General features: G+C 40.8%; 4 protein-coding genes across 6 annotated transcripts in view; 2 read left to right on the forward strand and 2 right to left on the reverse strand.

Moving 5' to 3' along the window:
* Positions 1 to 1,488: 1,488 nt before the first annotated feature.
* On the reverse strand, positions 1,489 to 2,813 carry LOC6047515 (uncharacterized oxidoreductase SSP0419). The gene is made up of 4 exons (XM_001864529.2): positions 2,368 to 2,813; positions 1,877 to 2,310; positions 1,688 to 1,816; positions 1,489 to 1,621 (listed from the first exon to the last, which is right to left on the reverse strand). Exons 1-4 carry the CDS (start codon positions 2,791 to 2,793, stop codon positions 1,567 to 1,569), a joined length of 1,044 nt encoding a protein of 347 aa, XP_001864564.2. The 5' UTR covers positions 2,794 to 2,813; the 3' UTR covers positions 1,489 to 1,566.
* A 79-nt stretch (positions 2,814 to 2,892) lies between these two features.
* LOC6047513 (estradiol 17-beta-dehydrogenase 11) lies at positions 2,893 to 8,032 on the forward strand. Its single transcript, XM_038262959.1, has 5 exons — positions 2,893 to 3,327; positions 3,386 to 3,565; positions 4,145 to 4,401; positions 7,647 to 7,775; positions 7,838 to 8,032. Exons 1-5 carry the CDS (start codon positions 2,893 to 2,895, stop codon positions 7,890 to 7,892), a joined length of 1,056 nt encoding a protein of 351 aa, XP_038118887.1. The 3' UTR covers positions 7,893 to 8,032.
* Positions 8,022 to 10,606, reverse strand: LOC6047518 (poly(U)-specific endoribonuclease homolog). The gene is made up of 3 exons (XM_001864527.2): positions 10,352 to 10,606; positions 8,402 to 9,780; positions 8,022 to 8,335 (listed from the first exon to the last, which is right to left on the reverse strand). Exons 1-3 carry the CDS (start codon positions 10,404 to 10,406, stop codon positions 8,099 to 8,101), a joined length of 1,671 nt encoding a protein of 556 aa, XP_001864562.2. The 5' UTR covers positions 10,407 to 10,606; the 3' UTR covers positions 8,022 to 8,098.
* A 774-nt stretch (positions 10,607 to 11,380) lies between these two features.
* LOC6054510 (protein tweety-2) overlaps positions 11,381 to 18,711 on the forward strand; it is a 142,185-nt gene continuing 134,854 nt past the window's right edge. For 2 of the 3 annotated variants that reach the window (XM_038262655.1, XM_038262657.1), the window contains exons 1-2: positions 11,381 to 11,659; positions 16,958 to 18,172. In XM_038262655.1, the coding sequence (XP_038118583.1) occupies positions 18,056 to 18,172 (117 nt within the window). In that variant the 5' untranslated portion in view covers positions 11,381 to 11,659; positions 16,958 to 18,055. The remainder of the gene's footprint in view (positions 11,660 to 16,957; positions 18,173 to 18,711) is intronic. The other variant, XM_038262656.1, reaches the window with a different exon arrangement.

Below are 18,711 nucleotides of genomic sequence, written 5' to 3' on the forward strand. Positions count from 1 at the left end.
TTTTTCGAGACAAGCAAGTCGTATTGCTGGATTAAGTCCTTTCTATATCATCGATGATCAGAAGGCACGCCGACGAATATGTTTTAAGGTTTATGATATAAAATCATTTTAATGAATAAAGCCCTTCTTACATCACCGTTGATCGGAAGGCACGCCGACGAAGAATTTCTGGAGGATCGGGGTCGAATTAATACTATATTTAAAATTCTAGATAGCTATCTTTCGGATTCGATTGTGAGTAGCGGGACTTCGCGGTTACTATGCAACGTATTTTTTGGAGTCTTTTTATATTTTAAATTTATAAGTCCTTCTTTTATCATCGTTGATAAGAAGGCACGCCGCCGGTTAAGTTCGTTTAAGTTATTGTTTTAATTTCATTACAATTGGTTACGTGGTGTTCTGTTTTCTTTTCGTTTATATTCGTTTATCGTAATAATTTATTCCAACTGGCAGCTTTAGTATTAACTCATCTACTATTTTTGACATTTGCTCGCTTTATCTTAATTGTACCAACAGTAAAAATATACTGATAAGTCCAGCCCATAGCACTACCGCTCGGTTGGCACGCGTTCGATTAAAACAAACTTTTTAAATAATCAATTATTTATCTTTCCGCAGCCGGCTGCCTAAGATTTAAAATTTCAACCGATAAACAAAATGCTCATGGTCACATCACTGCCACTCGTGAATCCTGACCTCATACCCATCTACTAATCCCCTCAAAACTCATGTGATACTTTGTCGGAGAAGCAGTCGATTGGGCGGTCTCTATCACTCAAGTATCGGACTAACATTCCCATCCACTTCCCCGTGACCCTACCACTGGTCTTGGCCGGCGCCGGTATTGATCAGCATGATAGGGGCCTTTGAGAAGTTGCGAAGCGAGGAAAGATAGCACCCACTTATCTTCCACGGCTCGTGGATGTAACTTCTGGAGGTCCTGGTCAATAACGGAGTAGCAACTGCGGGTGGGCACCTATGCTTATGCTTATGCTTATGCTTATGCTCAAATAGTTGCAAAGTTATGATTAAAAGAAAAAAAAGTTTTTTAGAAAATCGCCAAAAAAGAGGGCGGTGCCATAAATAGAGGGAATATATTCATGATTGATAAACAATTATGAATGAAAAGATGAGTGATTTTAAATGTATTTACACTTTTAAAGCTTTAATGACAAAAAAATAGGTTGAGCTAGGTCACGGAAAAAATGCAATGATTAATTTTTCTTATGTCTGCAAATTGTTCTTAATTAATGTTTTTAAAGAATTTTATTAAATATTGAAAAATAAACAAGTTATGATTGTTTTACAGACAAAATCGTTTATTGCTTTTGCAATTGCTATTATAGAAGATTTGTTAATGATTTTTTATTAAATAAATAAATAAATAAATAATAAAATAAACGTTTCGTGATAGCTTCTGTGAATCTAAGGGCAGCGAATGACCACGAAGGTTAAAGCTGCCAGAAATAAATGAATTAACAACAACAATCTGTGAATCTTTCAAGTAGAAAGGATGCAGAAATTGATTTTATTTTCGGTTCAGACATAATTCTTCTCACGCTTAATTTAGCGTTTAAACAGCTCTTCTTTCAAGAGCCGGGTAATTTCTCTCGGAAGATCTCTGTGAATTAAAACAACAAAAATATTAGAATTTCAATTTTAAGAAACTAAAAATTAACAGTCTTACTCAAACAGCGCCAGCTGCCACGTTTGGAAGACATCCGGCACGAACAGTTTCCGTTTGTTGTGTCGAATTGCGTTCACAATCTGCCTGCCACACTCCTCTACGGTGGTAACTTCCATCTCGGAGTATCCACTTGAAAAAGATTAGAAACATTTAACATGGAAACAACAGCTTCTACAGAGCGCAACTCACGGTAGCGTAAGCAGCGTCCCAATCGACTCCTTCCGGGTGCCAATCACGGCAGGAAAAACGCTGGTCGTCACAACCTCTCCCTCGTACCCGGCCTGGAAGATTTCGTCGTGCAGTTCCTCCATAAACCCGCGCACGGCGTACTTGCTGGTGGCGTAGTTGCGCATGTACCCCGTGGGAACGTAGCCGCTGCGGGAGGACAAACCGACGACGTGGCCCCGGCGCCGTTCGTACATCCCCGGCAGGAAGGTTTTCACGGTCCAAAAGTGACTCAGGACGTTGACGTCCATCATGCGTTGCAGATTCGCCGGCGAGTACTCGTCGGGGACGGAGAACGGCAGGGCGCCCGCATTGTTGACCAGGATGTCAACGGGGCCAAAGTCGTGCTCGATTTTGCGGCCTAGCTGCACGACTGCGTCGTACTCCGAAACGTCAACCTGGGTAATCAATTATTGATTGCAGGCGAACAGAAAAAAACGACATGGCCTACTTACCCTGTAGAAGCCGGCCTTGATCAGATGCTTTTTCTTCAGCTCTTGCACGATCCGCTCCCCGTTGACCTCGTCCAAGTCGGCGATGATCACGTTGCAGCCGTACTTGGCCAGCTCGCGGACAACTCCGCTGCCGATCCCGTTGGCGCCTCCCGTGACCAGGGCATTCCAGTTGGTGATGATTTTCGGGGGCTTTGGAAACAACCAGTTGGAGAACACTCGCAGCCAGAGAGGGATACTTTTGAACAGGAACTCGACAAAGTAGACGATCCGCTTGAACTGGTGCCACAGCGACTTGGGAGGAACCGGTGGCATCGGGTTGTACGGTTTCAGCTGGAACTCGTACAGGCTGCCGCGGGAGTCGGGGTCCGCCGAGGGGATCATTTTGCGGGTAGTTTGGTGGAGTAGCTTACCGAGCGGTCGAATCATACCAAGTGACTACTGGTCGCTCAAGAAAGTTTACTTTTGAGGGTAGGCGCATAACCTTAAACTGGTTTACGCGAGCATGCTGCAATTGCAAGTTGTTTTATGCTTCGTTGCGCTCCGTGTAGTTCGCCTAAGAACACCACTCGCAATCAGTCTTTGATCGGTCGTGCGATGGGTAGTTTGGTTGAGTTCCAGAAGTTGCCGTACAATCCGGCCCTGCCGCTGCCACAGCGAACACCGCTGATGACCGTGGTCCGCGTGCTAAAGATCATTACCAAATTGTTGATTTATGTAACGAAATTGATTCCACACACGCTGTACCTGTTGGCGCGAAAGTTCTTGCGTTGGAAGAATCCTAAAGACATTCGCGGCTGGACGGCGTTGGTCACGGGTGGCGCAAACGGACTGGGCCGCGCCATCGCCATCGAGTTGGCCAAACATGGCTGCCACGTGGTCGTAGCCGACTTGGATGAGTACGCAGCGACGAGAACCGTGCTAGAGCTGAGATATTATGGCGTGAAAGCCGTTGCCTACAAAGTGCGGTGAGATCAGAGATGGCCTTGACACCACTTTTACTTTCGTCGCTTACTTGCAGATTGACGTAGCCTGCTGCGATCAAGTTAACGATCTTCGCCAGCGCATAGAAGCCGACCTGGGATCGCCGGTGGATCTGCTCGTGAACAACGCCGGCCTCGTCCCGTTTCTCGTGTCGGATGAGTACGTGCCGGAAAATCTGCAACGTCTGGTGAACGTCAACATTCTAGCCAACTTTTATGTAGGTTCAAAATTGTCAAAATTGACAAAATTGACAAAATCATCAAAAAAGTCAAAATTGTAAAAATTGTCAAAATTGTCAAAATTGTCAAAATTGTCAAAATTGACAAAATTGTCAAAATTGTCAAAATTGTCAAAATTGTCAAAATTGTCAAAATTGTCAAAATTGTCAAAATTGTCAAAATTGTCAAAATTGTCAAAATTGTCAAAATTGTCAAAATTGTCAAAATTGTCAAAATTGTCAAAATTGTCAAAATTGTCAAAATTGTCAAAATTGTCAAAATTGTCAAAATTGTCAAAATTGTCAAAATTGTCAAAATTGTCAAAATTGTCAAAATTGTCAAAATTGTCAAAATTGTCAAAATTGTCAAAATTGTCAAAATTGTCAAAATTGTCAAAATTGTCAAAATTGTCAAAATGGTCAAAATTGTCAAAATTGTCAAAATTGTCAAAATTGTCAAAATTGTCAAAATTGTCAAAATTGTCAAAATTGTCAAAATTGTCAAAATTGTCAGAATTGTCAGAATTGTCAGAATTGTCAAGATTGTCAAAATTGACATAACCAAACGTCAACTTTCAGACGGTCAACGCGTTCCTGCCGGGGATGTACGCCCGCCAGCGGGGTCACATTGTGACGATTGCGTCGGCGTCGGCCCTGCTGCCGGTGGGGTTGACGCGGCACTACACCACGACCAAGTACGCGGTGCGCGGCTTCATGGAGGAGCTACGGGACGAGATACGGCTGGCGGGGCAGGCCCGCACCGTCAAGACGACGGCCATCTTTCCGTTTCAGCTGAACACGCGCAGGGATCTGGTGGAGGCAGTGCTGAAGATGCCGTGAGTAGCTTAAAAGAAATCAGTTTAGGTAATCTTGTTTTAGTTTGATATGATTTTTTTAAACTTTATATTTTTCTGAAATTTCTAATTTTCTTGGTTTTATTTGTCACACCTTGATTTTTGAATTTTCATGGGCGTTCATCAGACGATTCAAACGTTTTTTGTTCAAAGGGTTTAACATTTTTTTTGCTCTTGGCAAATTTCAAGTACACTCAAACCCCGATGGTTTGACACCAACTGTTATCAGACGAACGGGGTCACTTTTTAGTTTGACACCCCTTTTACACGGAGTTCACGCACACTACCAAACGTGTGTTTTGATAGTGTGCGTGAGCGCCGTGTAAAAAGTGACAGTTCGTCACTTTTTAGTTTGACTTTGACCAACCAACGGGGTACAAACTAAAAAAGTGTCAAACGAAAAAGATACCAACCATCGGGGGTTGAGTGTAGTGTTTCAAGTTTATTAAAAAATCATAAGAGATGTTCGATTTTTTTAATCGAATTAGATGTTATTATTTTAAGAGATGAGAATCAACTTTTTTATATGTTACCTATATGAGTTCTAATTAAGCCATTTTGAAAATATAAAATTAAACATGACGATTTTTTTGAAAAAAAAATGGTACCTTTACCGCCTTTTTTATTTGTTACCGGCAGTGGATCATTTTTGTTTGCCAGATTTTTCAACATTTTTGTATGGATAATAGGGCGTTTTTGAGAAAAAATATTTTTCAGTAAAAAAAATCAAAAATCGCTCCACAAAATGAGCCAATCAATTTTCTGACCAAAATTAATGCATGCAGCTTGTAAGAAAATTCACTAAGAACATGTTCCTTTATTACCTGGGTGATGAATAGAGAGAATGCGCAACGTGATTTTCGAATGATCCCACTTTGTTTACATCTACAAAATAGGAGGCTGTTCAAGCACAAGCATGACTTTTTTCTTACTGGTAAATTAGCTGTTTTATTATCTGTAATATGTGTTTTATTTTGTCTAGTTTTTGACATTTTTCGCTGGAAAAATGTTGTGTGTTTTCAAGTTTTGATCGGAATGAAAAGGTTTTTCTTTTTTACGGACGTCAAAGAAATGCGACGAATGTATTATAAATTATAAATTTCCTGGCTGATTTTGGAATCCTGCAGCTTTTTTCTGGTCCAGCAAAAAAAAAACATCGCTAATTCTATCGAAACTGATCCAACAAACAGAGAAGATTTTCACTAAACAAATAGGTTTTCAAACGGAATTAAACAATAAAGACTGCTTCTGGATGGAAGCATCGACTCCATAAACAACATCCAATTATAATCATAAAAAAATACGATCTCGCCTTAAACTTTCTTAAGATTTCTTGACTTCAACTCCATGTCCTCAAAAGCCACACATTTTTTATTCTTGAAAAAAAAAACAATTTTTATTGATCGATTACAATACTCTCTACTTTTGGCAAACAGCAAATTGGTTCCACGTTGACAGTTCAAAATTGAGGCCGTTTTGCGAACCACTGTTCAGCACCCAGGTTAAAACGACACAGTTTTATATTTTTAATTCTCAAATTTAATTTATCTAAATAAGTCATTGACAGTTTTTTTACACCATGGTGTCATATCGGCAAAGTGTACGGATTTTTGCTCAGCAAGAGTTGGTAGCCTTAACCATACGGAAGCTTACATTTTTTTCATTGAAATGTTGAAATTCTGGCTCTCAACGATATTTCATAAGCCACACTAAACTTATAGATAAAATTACGCCTTTAGATAAATTGTTCAACATGTTATGTCACCATTTTCGAAATATAAAAACAAAACTTTTTTTTTGAAAACACAAGTACATTCAGCTAAAAACTTTTTTTCAAATACCTAAAACAATAAAATCATCAATACCGATAGAAAAAAAGCTAGTTTGTATTTTACATTATTTTGAATTGACATTTAGTTGAATAACAAAAATTAAATCTTTTAAATCAAAATGACGTAATTTTTTTTTAATAACCTTTTTTGTAAATTTGGCCCGCAACCTCATTTGAGCTTCAAATTTGGCCCGGCCTCCAAAAACTTTGAGCACCCCTGCCGTAGGTGTATTGAGCCCGAATCCCAAATATGAGCTTGATTGATTGCGACAGGACCTGGCGCTTTGACTTTAAATTTTAAATGGGATTTAACCCGTAAAACTGGTGCGTTCTGGATTTTGCCAGTTTTGAGTCCCGATTTTCCCGATTTTTTGCATTTTTCAAAAACCTCATGAGCTAATAGTCCGTGTTCCAGAGAGCAACTTTGCCGTAGAGTGCGAAAAGATTCTTCCACTATTTAAAATGTTACAGAATTTATAACACTGCCGCTGAAAATATCAACTTTTTCTTCACTCTCTTCTGGCAGCACTTGCTGCTCCTGCAGCAAAGATTGAGGCAGGCGTCGCGACGCTCATGAAACCAAGCAAGCTGATGGTGCTGCCAGAAGAGCCCCCCCTCTCAAAGTTGGCCCAAAAAATCAGGGGGACAAACGAGGGGTGGTTCACTTCCACCTTGACCGAGCGATAAAGCTCCTTTTACAAGACCTTTCGGTATTCGTTCTTCTTATTTCGCCGGGGACAAAATATATTTTTTTTTCCAAAAAACTTCAATATTTCAATGGAAATTGAAGTGCAATCAGCTGAAATTAATTTAAAATGCATTCCCCTGCGTTTCAAATCATTTTAATAGATTTTAATCATGTTTGGGTAAATTGGAACATCTTTTGATTTTTGAAAATTTTCGTTGTATAGCATCGCAAATAGTTTTTTTTTCGCTATTTTTTTTGTTTTCGTCAAATCTTACTTTTTTTGAAAACTAATGATTGCAAAACAACTGAACTAGTGTAAAATGCAAATGTTGAGACTGTGCCTTGCTATCTATTTTTTTTTTTTTGCTGAAAATGCTTCTTTTTCAACGTTTGTAAAATCAAAAGTTTTTCTATCCTAAGAGTTTTGAGGATTTAAAATTGGGTCATAGAGGATTAACAAGTCAAGCAAAAAATGGTAATGGGACCGAAGCCGAAGTGTAAACAAAGAGTCTATCCTGCTCGTTCCTAATGCAAACATCACCTGACGTGAGCAGGAAAGACTCTTTGTTTACACTTCGACTTCGGCCCAATTACAATTTTTTGCATGAAGTAATGCTAAAATTGGCTTCCTGAGCATGTTGAAGCCGAGAAATCACCCTAATGTAAAAAATGACATAAGAATGTTTATATGTTCATCATACTTTACAGCTTCTTCTCGGAACTCCCGGTGGTGGATCCCGCCGTGGCAGCCGCGTCCATTGTTCGATCAATCCGCGCCAACAAACGACAGGCCTTCGCTCCGGACTGGTTCGCCGTTGGCTGGGCGATCCTCGTTGAGTATGTATTTTTGAGTTTCCGTAAAAATTAACGCTGAATTCACGGTTGATCTTTTATTTCAGTTTGCTACCACGTCGATACAAATACTTGTTTTTGGAGGATCTTCTGCGAAAATGATGACCTGCTTTGATCAGCGCCAGCTTAGATTGCGCAGCATATCACTGCCAGTACGTAATAAGGAAACAACTAAGAAGTGAACGTCCACCTTTCATGGCATGCTTCGGTTGAATAAACGCTTCACGGAACTTTGTTATAAACATGGTCTCTTTAATCAACGGTTACAATTCTTATGAAATAAACATGACGAGTCGGTTCGCAACCACTTAGAAGTTCGGCCAGGCCCCGCCGATCAGGTTCTTGCCGCGGTAGCGGAACGTGAACGTCTTGACGGTGAACTTTTTGCCGTTGTACGCCAGCGGGCACTCGGTGTCCGGCCGCATCTGGAAGCACACCGTGTACAGGGCAAACTCCAGCTCGGGCGACGTTCCCACGAACAGCGAGTTGGACGGCTTCATCAGCTTGTTGAACGTGAGCCGCACCTTGGCGATTTCGCCCTTTTGCTGGTTTGAGAAGGGGTGGCAAGGTTAGATATCTTGTTTGTGGGTTATGATGACAGGTAAACTTACTCCTCCAAAGTCCAGCTTCTTGATGTAGCCCTGGTAGTCCAGGTTGCCGGCCTTTTCCTGATCGTAGAGGTAGACCCAGTTGTGCAGACCGATCATCGTACCGTTGCTGACCTCGTTGAGAAAGACGTGCTCGAAGCCGGAACTTCCGATCTTGCCGTTACCTCGCGAGTACAGCTGGAACCAGATGGTTTTGAGCAGTTCGTGGTGCGTCTTCGGGTCAGCCGTGACGACGCCCTTCTTCTGGAGGAACAGCATGGCCGAACGCATCACGTTGGTCGCGAGCAGTGCGTCGACAAAATCGTTCTCCTCCTTTTTCTCCATCGGCGTCACGTACTCATTGACCATCGTGTCCAGCTCGTAGTTGTTGAACAGGGCGCGCATCTTCTCGATCGTGGGCATCGCGTACACCTGCTTCTCGTCGACCGAGAGGAACGGTTCCGGCGCTTCGTCAACGGAGGAGGAGGACAGCGTCTGGCGCTGGTAGTTGACGCGCACGTGCTTGTTCAGGTTGGTGTTTTCCTTGGAGAAGAGTTGCTCGGACAGGGTTGCCAGCTCGTCATCGGAAGCGGTCGGTCCTTCGCTGTATCGAGGGGTGGTGCTCTTGGTGGGGGATCCCGGGGCGGGGGCTTGGGTTGGGACAAAGCTTACTCCGGGTTTACCGGCTGGGGAAGGGGGTTGGGTTGGGAGGGGTTTGTTCCACGCGTTGGCGATCGTTGAAGTCGGGACTGGGGAAGGGGTGGGGCTGGCCGGTTTCGGTGGAAGGGCTGGGAATGCCTCTGGGGTTTTGGGGGTGGAGGCGACTGGTTTCGGGGGGATTGCCGGGGGTTTCTGGGCCGAGGCGACCGTAGTGGAGACTGTTGGAAGGGCTGGGAAAGCCTCCTTGGCGGTGGAGATCTTCGGGGTAGTTCCAGTGGGGGCTGCCGGTACAATTGGTAGACCTTGCTTGGTCGTGGTAGGAGTCACCGTTGACGTGACGCCGACAGTTTTCGCCGTCGTCGTCGGAACAGTCACTCCGCCTTTGGCGGTAGTCTTGGCCGTAGTTGGCGTCTCGGTCGTGGTCTTGTCCTTTTTGCTTCCACCGAAGAGGCCTCCAAACAGACCACTGCTGGGTTTCTTGGTCGTCGGTACCGGCGTAGTCGTAGTAGGCTTCGGCGTCGTCGTCGTAGTAGTCTTGGGTTCCTTCTCCTTGCCACTTCCGCCAAACAGCCCTCCGAAGAAGCCCTTCTTTTTGGTCGTAGTTGGCGCTGGGGTGGTCGTCGTAGTCGACGTGGTCACCGGTTGCGGCGGTGGCACCGAATCCGGATCAACCGGAGCGTACGACAGCAGGGCCACATTCGGGTTCTCTTCCTTCTTCTTGCCGCTGCCGAACCATTGAGCCTCTGAAAGTGAATGAGCAGATAAGGGAGGTTACTAGGGTGCGCTCCGGTAAAGATCAAGGTCAGCGTGACGGAGTAATCAGAACTTCTTGATTAGCTGGAATTGTTTATTGATTTAATTTCACCCGTGGGGAGAACCCATTTGCATTTTTAAACGACGCGCAAATTGAATCAATTACGATCCATGGCACGAAAATTGATCTTAAATGCGATTGCTTAATTGACTATAAGCGGTTCTCGTTGACGCGAGATCGCTCGCGATATCGAGCGGATGACATCATTCGCGAAGACCTTTGCTGAAAACAGGTAAACATGGCAATTTGTCTTCTTGGAACTCATATTGCACCTTTTAGGCGAATAACCCTGCGTTTGGCAGCTGTTTACCTTCAGCATAGCTTGCCTTGAACAAGGTCGCGCGCGTCAATGCAGACAACGCGGAAGGTAAGCATCTGTCAAACACTTAAGTTACACACAAATCAAAGCTTTTAGTGATTTATTGATCCCAGCTCCTGAAACGATCATCAACTCATTTGGAGAGTCATTCTAATTATCCAAATTCAACAAACCGGATTACCTGTTAGCGAAGCTAGGGCAATTAGCCCAACCGCCCAAAGGCAGATCAGCTTCATAGCTGGTCACTCCTCGCGGTGATCCTTTCGCGATGATCACGTAACACACGGCGGCGGTTGCTGGCCTTCGCTGATGACCTCCGAAAACCCGCGCACAGGAACTTGCGGTATACTATCAGCTAAGCTTAAGATTCTGCACTGATGAACGTGTAAACACCTCGACGATCACAACCCGACTGAATGCTGATGAGCCGAGCTGGGTTGAGAGCTTTGAGGCGCCATGCGGTGGCCGAAATGAGAGTGATCGATAGAGGATCGCCCAAGAGAAGAGGGCAATTAAGGCGATGAAGCAGAAACAGGTAGAGGTATGGAACGGTTCATATTCAGGTAGTGAAGGTATGATAAACAAGAAACGGTACAACTGACCCTTAAGTTGACCTTCTTAATTTGTTTTCAAGGTTTTCTTAAATTAGATTTCTCGATTTTTATGAAGGTCAATCGGTGTAAAGTTATTACCATTGATATCTCCATTCCAACCATAACATAACGGCAAAGTTGAAAGAACATTCGCTCTACCATAACCCTCATCAAGCTTGAATCGCTTGTCAGCACCATCTAGCGTCAACAGCCTCAAACCCGCACGTTTCGAGCTGTTTCGAGCAGTTGTTCAAGCTCGACGCCCGTGTATGACTTGCTCATTGCGCACGCGCCCAGCTCGACCACTCTTGGGAGAATGTGTCAAAACAACAAACACCCAGCGCGTGACGTCAATGGCCTGCACTTTACCCTGTTGGTATTGGTGCAATCGCCGTTACTTTTGCGCCCGTGTTGGTTTCCGACCTCCGACGTTCTGCTTCCATGTTGACAAACATTATGTTTTAGGCACGCAGTGACGGGTTTGGCCATGTCGTCGGGGAGAGCGGACGAGAGAGGACGTTTGAGACAACGCCAAAAGGGCCAATCTCACACAGAAAATCTGAAATACTCTCTCTCGCTCTCGCTAAACAGAAGGAAGCTGTCAAAGTTCGATCGGGTTCAGTTCAGTTGGCATCGTGTGCAGGTTCGGTTGCTCGGGACGAGTGTCGTGCGTTTTTGATTAAGGCTTTTTGCTCTTGTTAGAAAATAATAAAACCAACTAACAACTGCAAAATATCGTACTTTTACCGCAAAGTACATCAAGATTCGGGAAAGAAACCTCGCGAATCTCGAATAAACATCAGACACTTAAAAAGTAGGCTGTTTTTATCACATACAAATCTTGTGCAGTTTTGCTGTGGCCAAGTAGGCGAGGAAACGTGTTCGCTTGTGTGAGTGTAAGTGTTGCCAACAAAGAGAGAGAGGGGGCATCATCATAGCAGCATAGATCGAGCATAGATTATGGGAGTTGTTGCTCTCTCGCGCGATTCTCTTTGAGGAACAGTAGCGAAACTCTCGCGCGGGTGTATTTGGAGAGTGAATCACGGGGTGCCAATGTTTGTTTTATGTTTGTCAAAACTAGGGGGATACATCTCGGGTTGCATTAATTATTTAGCGTTTTTTCTAAGCGGTTTCAAATGGATGCTTACGGTGCGAAATGTACCTTCGTGTTGTAAACCATTTTGCGATTGTAGAGGACTTGATTTATCTGCATTTTAAACAATGATGGTTAGGAATTCGCATAAGATTACGAGCCGTGACTACTTAATTACTTTTTAGTTTGATTTTGACCAGTCAATGGGGTACAAACTAAAAAAGTGTCAAACTAAAAAGTGACCAACCAACGGGGGTTGAGTGTACAACGGTAAAAAACACGATAAATACCCATTTCATATTATTTTAATTAATTTATTGCAAAACAAAAAAAAAATCGCGATAGCATTATACGATGAATCAACTTTGGTCCCCTTGGAAAGAGCTGTCAAACATGATGCTTTCTGTCAAGAAGGGCCACGAAGTTAACTTTTAAAATTTGAATTAAACAATAATTTTAAATTCTTTGCGGTCGTACATAAGGGTCATTGCACTCAGAAATAAGCTTTATAGTTGTAAAAAATAATATCACCAGTTTATGCATATGTTTAGACCCAATTCGAATTCTGTCATCTAATTTTAGTCAAATTTGAACGATTGACCTGTTAAAGTACCAAATGCATTTTCTCAATATTCACCACCACCGCCATTTTGGCCGCCTTATTGGATTTAGAAATTTTAAATGACCTACGAGTAGTTAAGGGGTCACACTTAGGTCATCAATCAGAAATAAGACAAAGAATTATTTTTTTTTTATTTTTTTTGTGATTCAAGTATCCGGGATATCTTTTTTCAAAGGCAAAGTAATCATTATCTTAAGACTTTTTTTGCTTTTCATATTTTTTGGGTGTGTTTTCAAAAAGCCAGAAGCGTCATCGTGACATCCGACACTAATTTTCGTTTTCCTTTATTATGAAACAAAATTTTATTTATTTTTAGTGTAGGGCAGCTGAAGGACGTGTAGATGAACAATATCAAGCATTTTTTGAATTGGTTTTTCGCAAGAAGGTCAAATACCGATACAAAAATGGCCCCGATGTTCTTTTAAAAAATAATCTTAGATTTTTCCAGTCACTTTTTTATGTTTTGCTTGTTTTTGTACATTTCTGACAAATATTGACTAATACGGAATTTGTTGAATTGACATCATTCTTGCAATTATGAGTAGTTGTAAAATTCCGGAGTTTTTTTTAAAAAAGTCCAATAAACCAAATTTTCAGTTTTTGCTTTTTGGATGTTTTTAAAGCCGCCTTGAGTCAGGGGTATTTAAAAACACCAAAAAAGCAAAAACTGAAAATTTGGTTAATTGGACCTTTTCAAAAAAAAAAAAAAAAAAACTCCAGAATTGTGCCCTTTTTAACTGTTAGTCTGGAGTTCTTAATATTGAAAATAGTGTTTATCGGAAGGATTAAAAAATTTCACGTACTTTCATATTTTTTTATCATTGCAAATCGGATCAATAGTTGTTATGAGATCCGGCCTCTAAAAAGTGCATAAATAACAATCAAGTGCGCATAACTTTTTATAGGGTCGTCAGATCTTCAATCTTTTGAACTCGTTGGAAATGTCTTTTGATCATCTATCCATCGGCAGGTCGCATGATAGATCCGGACAACGTTATCATCGAAGTATTTGAGATTCGACCTCTAAAAAATGCATAAATAACACTTAAGTGCGCATAACTTTTGACAGGGTTGTCAAATCTTCATTCTTTTGAACTAGTTGGAAAGGTCTTTTGAATACCTTTCTAAAAATGTATAACATCATGGGGTTTCTTACAAAAACCACCCTTTTTACAATCTTCCGGACTTTAGTTAGAATCACTTTTTAAGCATAACTTTTGAAGTACTTTACTAAACTTTATAATTTTCAATAGCGACTTATCGGACCCCAAGACGGATCGAAGGAGATCAATACGGTCCAAATCGGTTCAGCCAGTGCCGAGATAATCCAGTGCAAATTTTTTTGATCAACATCCCACCACACACAGACATTTGCTTAGAATGTGATTCTGAGTCGATAAGTATACATGAAGGTGGGTCTAGGAGGTCAAATTAAGAAATTCGTTTTTCGAGTGATTTCATAGCCTTTCCTGAGTAAGGTGAGGAAGGCAAAAACAATTTTAGCAACTAGATATTCAATCTTCAAAAAATGTTATGTATTTATATTATTTTTTTCTGAAAACGAAAATTAAATTAATTTCAAATTTAAAAGAAACATCTTAAAAACGAAAAAAACGCAACGCAACGCAAAAATAAAATATTAGATAAAAAAATAAAATATTAGGTGGAAATGTGATCAACATTGCCTAATAATTGCATTTTGATTTCAAATCCTATTTGGAATCTCAAAATACATAAATTGATCGAAAATTATGGCTTTTTTCAATGGCAACATTGCCAAATATTGTTAACCTTGGATCTAAAATATATAAAAAATACATATATTTTGACCCAAATCGATTTTATTGGTAAAATCTGTGAAATAAAAAAAGCGGTAGTGTTGAAGTACAACTTTGCCGAAGACAACACATTTATTAGAACTTCCGGTATCAAGATTCAAATTGCAGAATATTTTGATACCATTTTGTATGGACAGGACAGCTGTCAAATTTTTATGGAAACTTTTATGCACGAACGAATGAGGAATTTTGAAATTGCTGCTGTGGTCATATGGAAGGCCCCAACAAAGTTTAATGCAAGTATAAAAAAACTAGGATAAAATCGATTGCGGTAATTTTGGAGAAATACTTAGCATACTTACCGTTAGCTTACTGTCTCTTTGATTTTCTCAGAAATGTTCATCTGAAGGCAAATGACGACATTTTTTTCGATAATCTTTACTAAGAGTCATGAGGAAACTTACGTGTAGCAGTACACATTTTAATTCATGTTAATGTCTCTCATCTCTTCAACAGAGGTGAGAGAAAGAAAACGTGGATCTTATTATATTTAATAAATAGAAATTTACATTTTGATGACAATCGCATAACATTTATTTTAAAATTCTTGGCCAAATCGGAGAGCTTTTGAGCTTAAAAATATCGTTCTTGGATCAGAGATTTAAAAAAAAAAACTTAAAGTTTAGGTTTAAAAATGTTGTTAGGAAATCTTAGATATTTTGCAAAGTTTTGATAACTGAAAAAAGAACATTGGAATAGTTTTTGCCTCAAAAGTTGATTTATATTTTTATAAACATATTGCAGCTGCATTTTTGTATGGTTATAACCGTCCTGAGTTAAGTCGAGTGGAACAGCATTCGAATCGAAAAGCAAACATTAGTTTGACAACTCGATTTTTGAATTCGTTCAGTGAAAAAACAAAGTAGAAAAATTGGAATAAATGAATCCACTTTATTTTGTATATCTGTGTAAATAACCCGATTGTTGGTTAGTCTATCGACCAGAATACATTATCCTAAACCAGGGGTGTTCAAAGTTTTTGAAGGCCGTGCCAAATTTGAAGCTCAAGTGAGCTTGCGGGCCAAATTTACAAAATAGGCCATTTAAAAAAAATAACGTTGAAGTTTTATTAAATTTATATTATTTTTCAAAACACTTTCGTTAATAAAAAAATAATAAAAGAAAAGACAAAATGTAACTTTTTTATCAGTAATGTTGATTTTATTGTTTTTGGTTTAAACAAAATTAAGTTGTATTAACTTTCAACTTGTATTTTCATTTAAATTTCTTTTTTTTTGATTTCGAAAATTGTGACATGTAATTTCAATGAAAAAATGTTACAAAATTTGTTAAGCTCCCGTAAAGTTGAATCATTAACGTTCATCGAAAACAAACTAAAATTCAAGTTATTTTTCAATAAACCCTATCATGATCAAAATGGTTTTGAACGCAGAGGAATGCATTTTTAATGGATTTCAGCAGCAAGTTGCACTAAAATTTCCTTGATATTTTTAAGTTTTTGAAAAAAAAATTTGCTCCTGGTTTTTCGATCCAATTATTAAAAGCTTTCTAAAATATTTCCATCAGCCTTATTCGTCCGATTTCAACATTTTGTCTACCTGAATCAAATGGTAGTCAATAAGATTCGTTATGTCATGCATTTGAATCCCGAGGGAAGGTTTCTAAGTGCAAAGCAAACTTGATGGTCATTTCATGAAAAGGGTCATTATGACTTATCATTAACACATAAACTCCCTAGCTCGAGAAAAAGGGGGAATTTCCATACAAAATCCCCCTTTTCTCGAGCTTGAGAGTTTAGGTGTTAATAATGAAACAAATATTTTTTGCAATTAGCACAGATTTCTACCAAAGTCAAATTCGAACGTGTTATATTTTTTTTTTCAAAAATGTTTGACGAAAGTTTTGACAATATTAACTAGTTTACTCAAATTGAAACGTGTGAAATTGTTTTAATTATTATGATTATTGGACAAAATATTTGTGTCGTAAAATGGGGATCAAAATATTAATCTTATTTTTACTAACAAAAAATATCAGCATAAAAAAGTAATGATTCTAATTTTGAAATAATATAAAATCGCTTTACAAGTGTCAAACGGGCCATTTTACATGATCATTCAAAACGGGTCTGCGGGCTACAAAAAATCACCTCGCGGGCAACGTTTGGCCCGCGGGCCATACTTAAATCACCCCTGTCCTAAACCTTCCAGTGGCCAAAATGCATACTTACCTTCCATTGTCCTTTATCATAAGGGACCTACTTTGAGTGAAGCCTATTTGAGAAGACCTTGGAGAATTTCCCTTGTCGCCTTGAAAAAGTGGCATCAAAACTTCCCATCTTCCAAATCTTGATGTCCGATGGAGATTTCTTTGTAGGCCGATCAAAGCAAAAAAAATGTAGTCAATATAATGTTGATTTTATTTTATAAAATAAGAATTCCAATCAGTGTGTTGTTTGGAAACACACCTTATAATTATAAAAAATGCCCAAAGAATCATTCTTTTTAAATTATTTATTTGAAAAAAAAAAAAAAAAATCTCAGTCAATTTACATTTAAAATTCACGGTAACCCTACTCTACTCTCCCAACACCAAACCGCTCTTCTTCTCTGAGAGCGCACTCGTATCACTCTCTCGCTCTCTTTAACATAACTCTCTCCCTTGTTTCTTCCACGCGCAGCGACCCAGCAGCAAGTCTCAGAACGCACCAGCGGCAGATTCCAAGTCGAACTCCCGTCGGAACCGGAAGAAGAGATCCGTGGCTCGTCGGTCGGTCGGTCGGTCGTTCCCGTCGCCGTCGCTGTGTCTGTGTGTGCTCCCAAGGGGATTGGCCCGTACCCAAAGCTGCGTCACCGCGGATGAAGTCCTGACCGGGGGAAAATGGCCATACTGGAAAAACTACGACGGAAAGTCGCAGGAAGGTGGTGAAAATTTTTGGTGGTGTCCTGAAAAAAGGGGACGAAACAGGCGAGGACCAGAAGAAGCTGTGGCCTGCTGGAATAGGGTGTGTTTGAAGGATCCTTTGCGGGGTTACTCGGGATCCTTGCGTGTTGGGGGAGGAGTTATGGTCTAGGATACCGGAAGACGAGAGTGAGGTCGTCGCCGCCTGCTACGAGTGCTTGAGAATTCAAAGAAATAAGGGGGGAGTTGAAGTTGGAGCAGACGCGCGACAACGGCTGGATTGAAGGTGTGGAGTGTTCACGGTGGGGTTAAACGACGAACCTTCCAAGGTGGGTTCTTTTTCCCTTTCCGAAGGGGTGTGTTGTGTGTATCGATTAAAGTGCCGCGCCGCGGCTGTCGAAGAAGGAAAAGTCCGCAAGAAGACCGGAGGAGGAGGAGGGGGCGCCCTTTCCACAAATACACAGCAGAGTGAGCGAGAGAGGGAGAGAGAGTCGAGTGCGCCCCGGGGCCAAGTTCCTCTTAACCCGGTGCCAAAGTGTCCACACACAGTCGGGAGTGCGTGTCCTGGGAAGTAATTTGACGACGCGGAAGAATCTCCTCGGGAAGATGAAGTTTTTTCGAGTGAAAAATCAATGAAAAAAGTGGCACTTCCGTGAAAGAAGAAAATCCCGTCCCGTGGCCATGGATCGTCTTTAGGAAGGAAGAAGAGTGTCCATGTTTGTGATCGGAGTCTGTGACCGGAGCTAGCCAGTCGTCGGCAGTGAGAGAAAGAAAGAAAGAGAGAGAGGCGAGCTAGGTGAGCTAGTGCTAGTGTCCGCCGCCGGAAACCGGAAGTGCGTATTGTTGTGCGTGCCAACGAAGAAGAAGTCTGGGAACCATGGAGCAACCAGCGACGCCGTTCCTGGTGGAACTGCTGCACTCGGTGCCGCACATCAACATCACGCTGCACCGGGTAAACGACACCTTCAACCCGAGCAGCACCGTGTACATCGAGGTAAGGGGGATCTGGAAACGTGCTGGAATTACATAAGTTCTTAGAGACAGGGACAACTAGGATTATTTACAACACGAATCTTAAAAATGTCAAATTTTGATGTTTATGTACTTGTTTGAGGGGAAATGGGAAACTCTCCACGATAAAAGTTAAAAGATGCCCACTACAAATCACAACACTGCATAAAGTGCCCAAAATTTGCCACTAAAAGTGATTTTTCCTCATATCAAAAACAATGGAACGGAATTACTAAATGAAATTTCAACTAATTGAACTTATATTGTGTTCACCAATATCATTATCTTGGGTTTGTTTACTTTTTACTTTTTGCTCTGACAGTCTTGGTATGACAACTAAAAAAACTGAGAAACTTGGTTTTTGACGAATTTATATTAAAATACTGAAAAACTTTAATTCTAATACTAGAGAGAATTTTGTGAAATACACACATATTTCAATCGATTTTCGGTTACTTTTAGAAATATCAGTAACAATTTTTCAAAAGGGCGAAACCCCAGATGTAAACAAATTATGTTTTC

Source organism: Culex quinquefasciatus, chromosome 3 (genome assembly GCF_015732765.1).
Source record: "Culex quinquefasciatus strain JHB chromosome 3, VPISU_Cqui_1.0_pri_paternal, whole genome shotgun sequence".
Taxonomy (NCBI): Eukaryota; Metazoa; Arthropoda; class Insecta; order Diptera; family Culicidae; genus Culex; species Culex quinquefasciatus.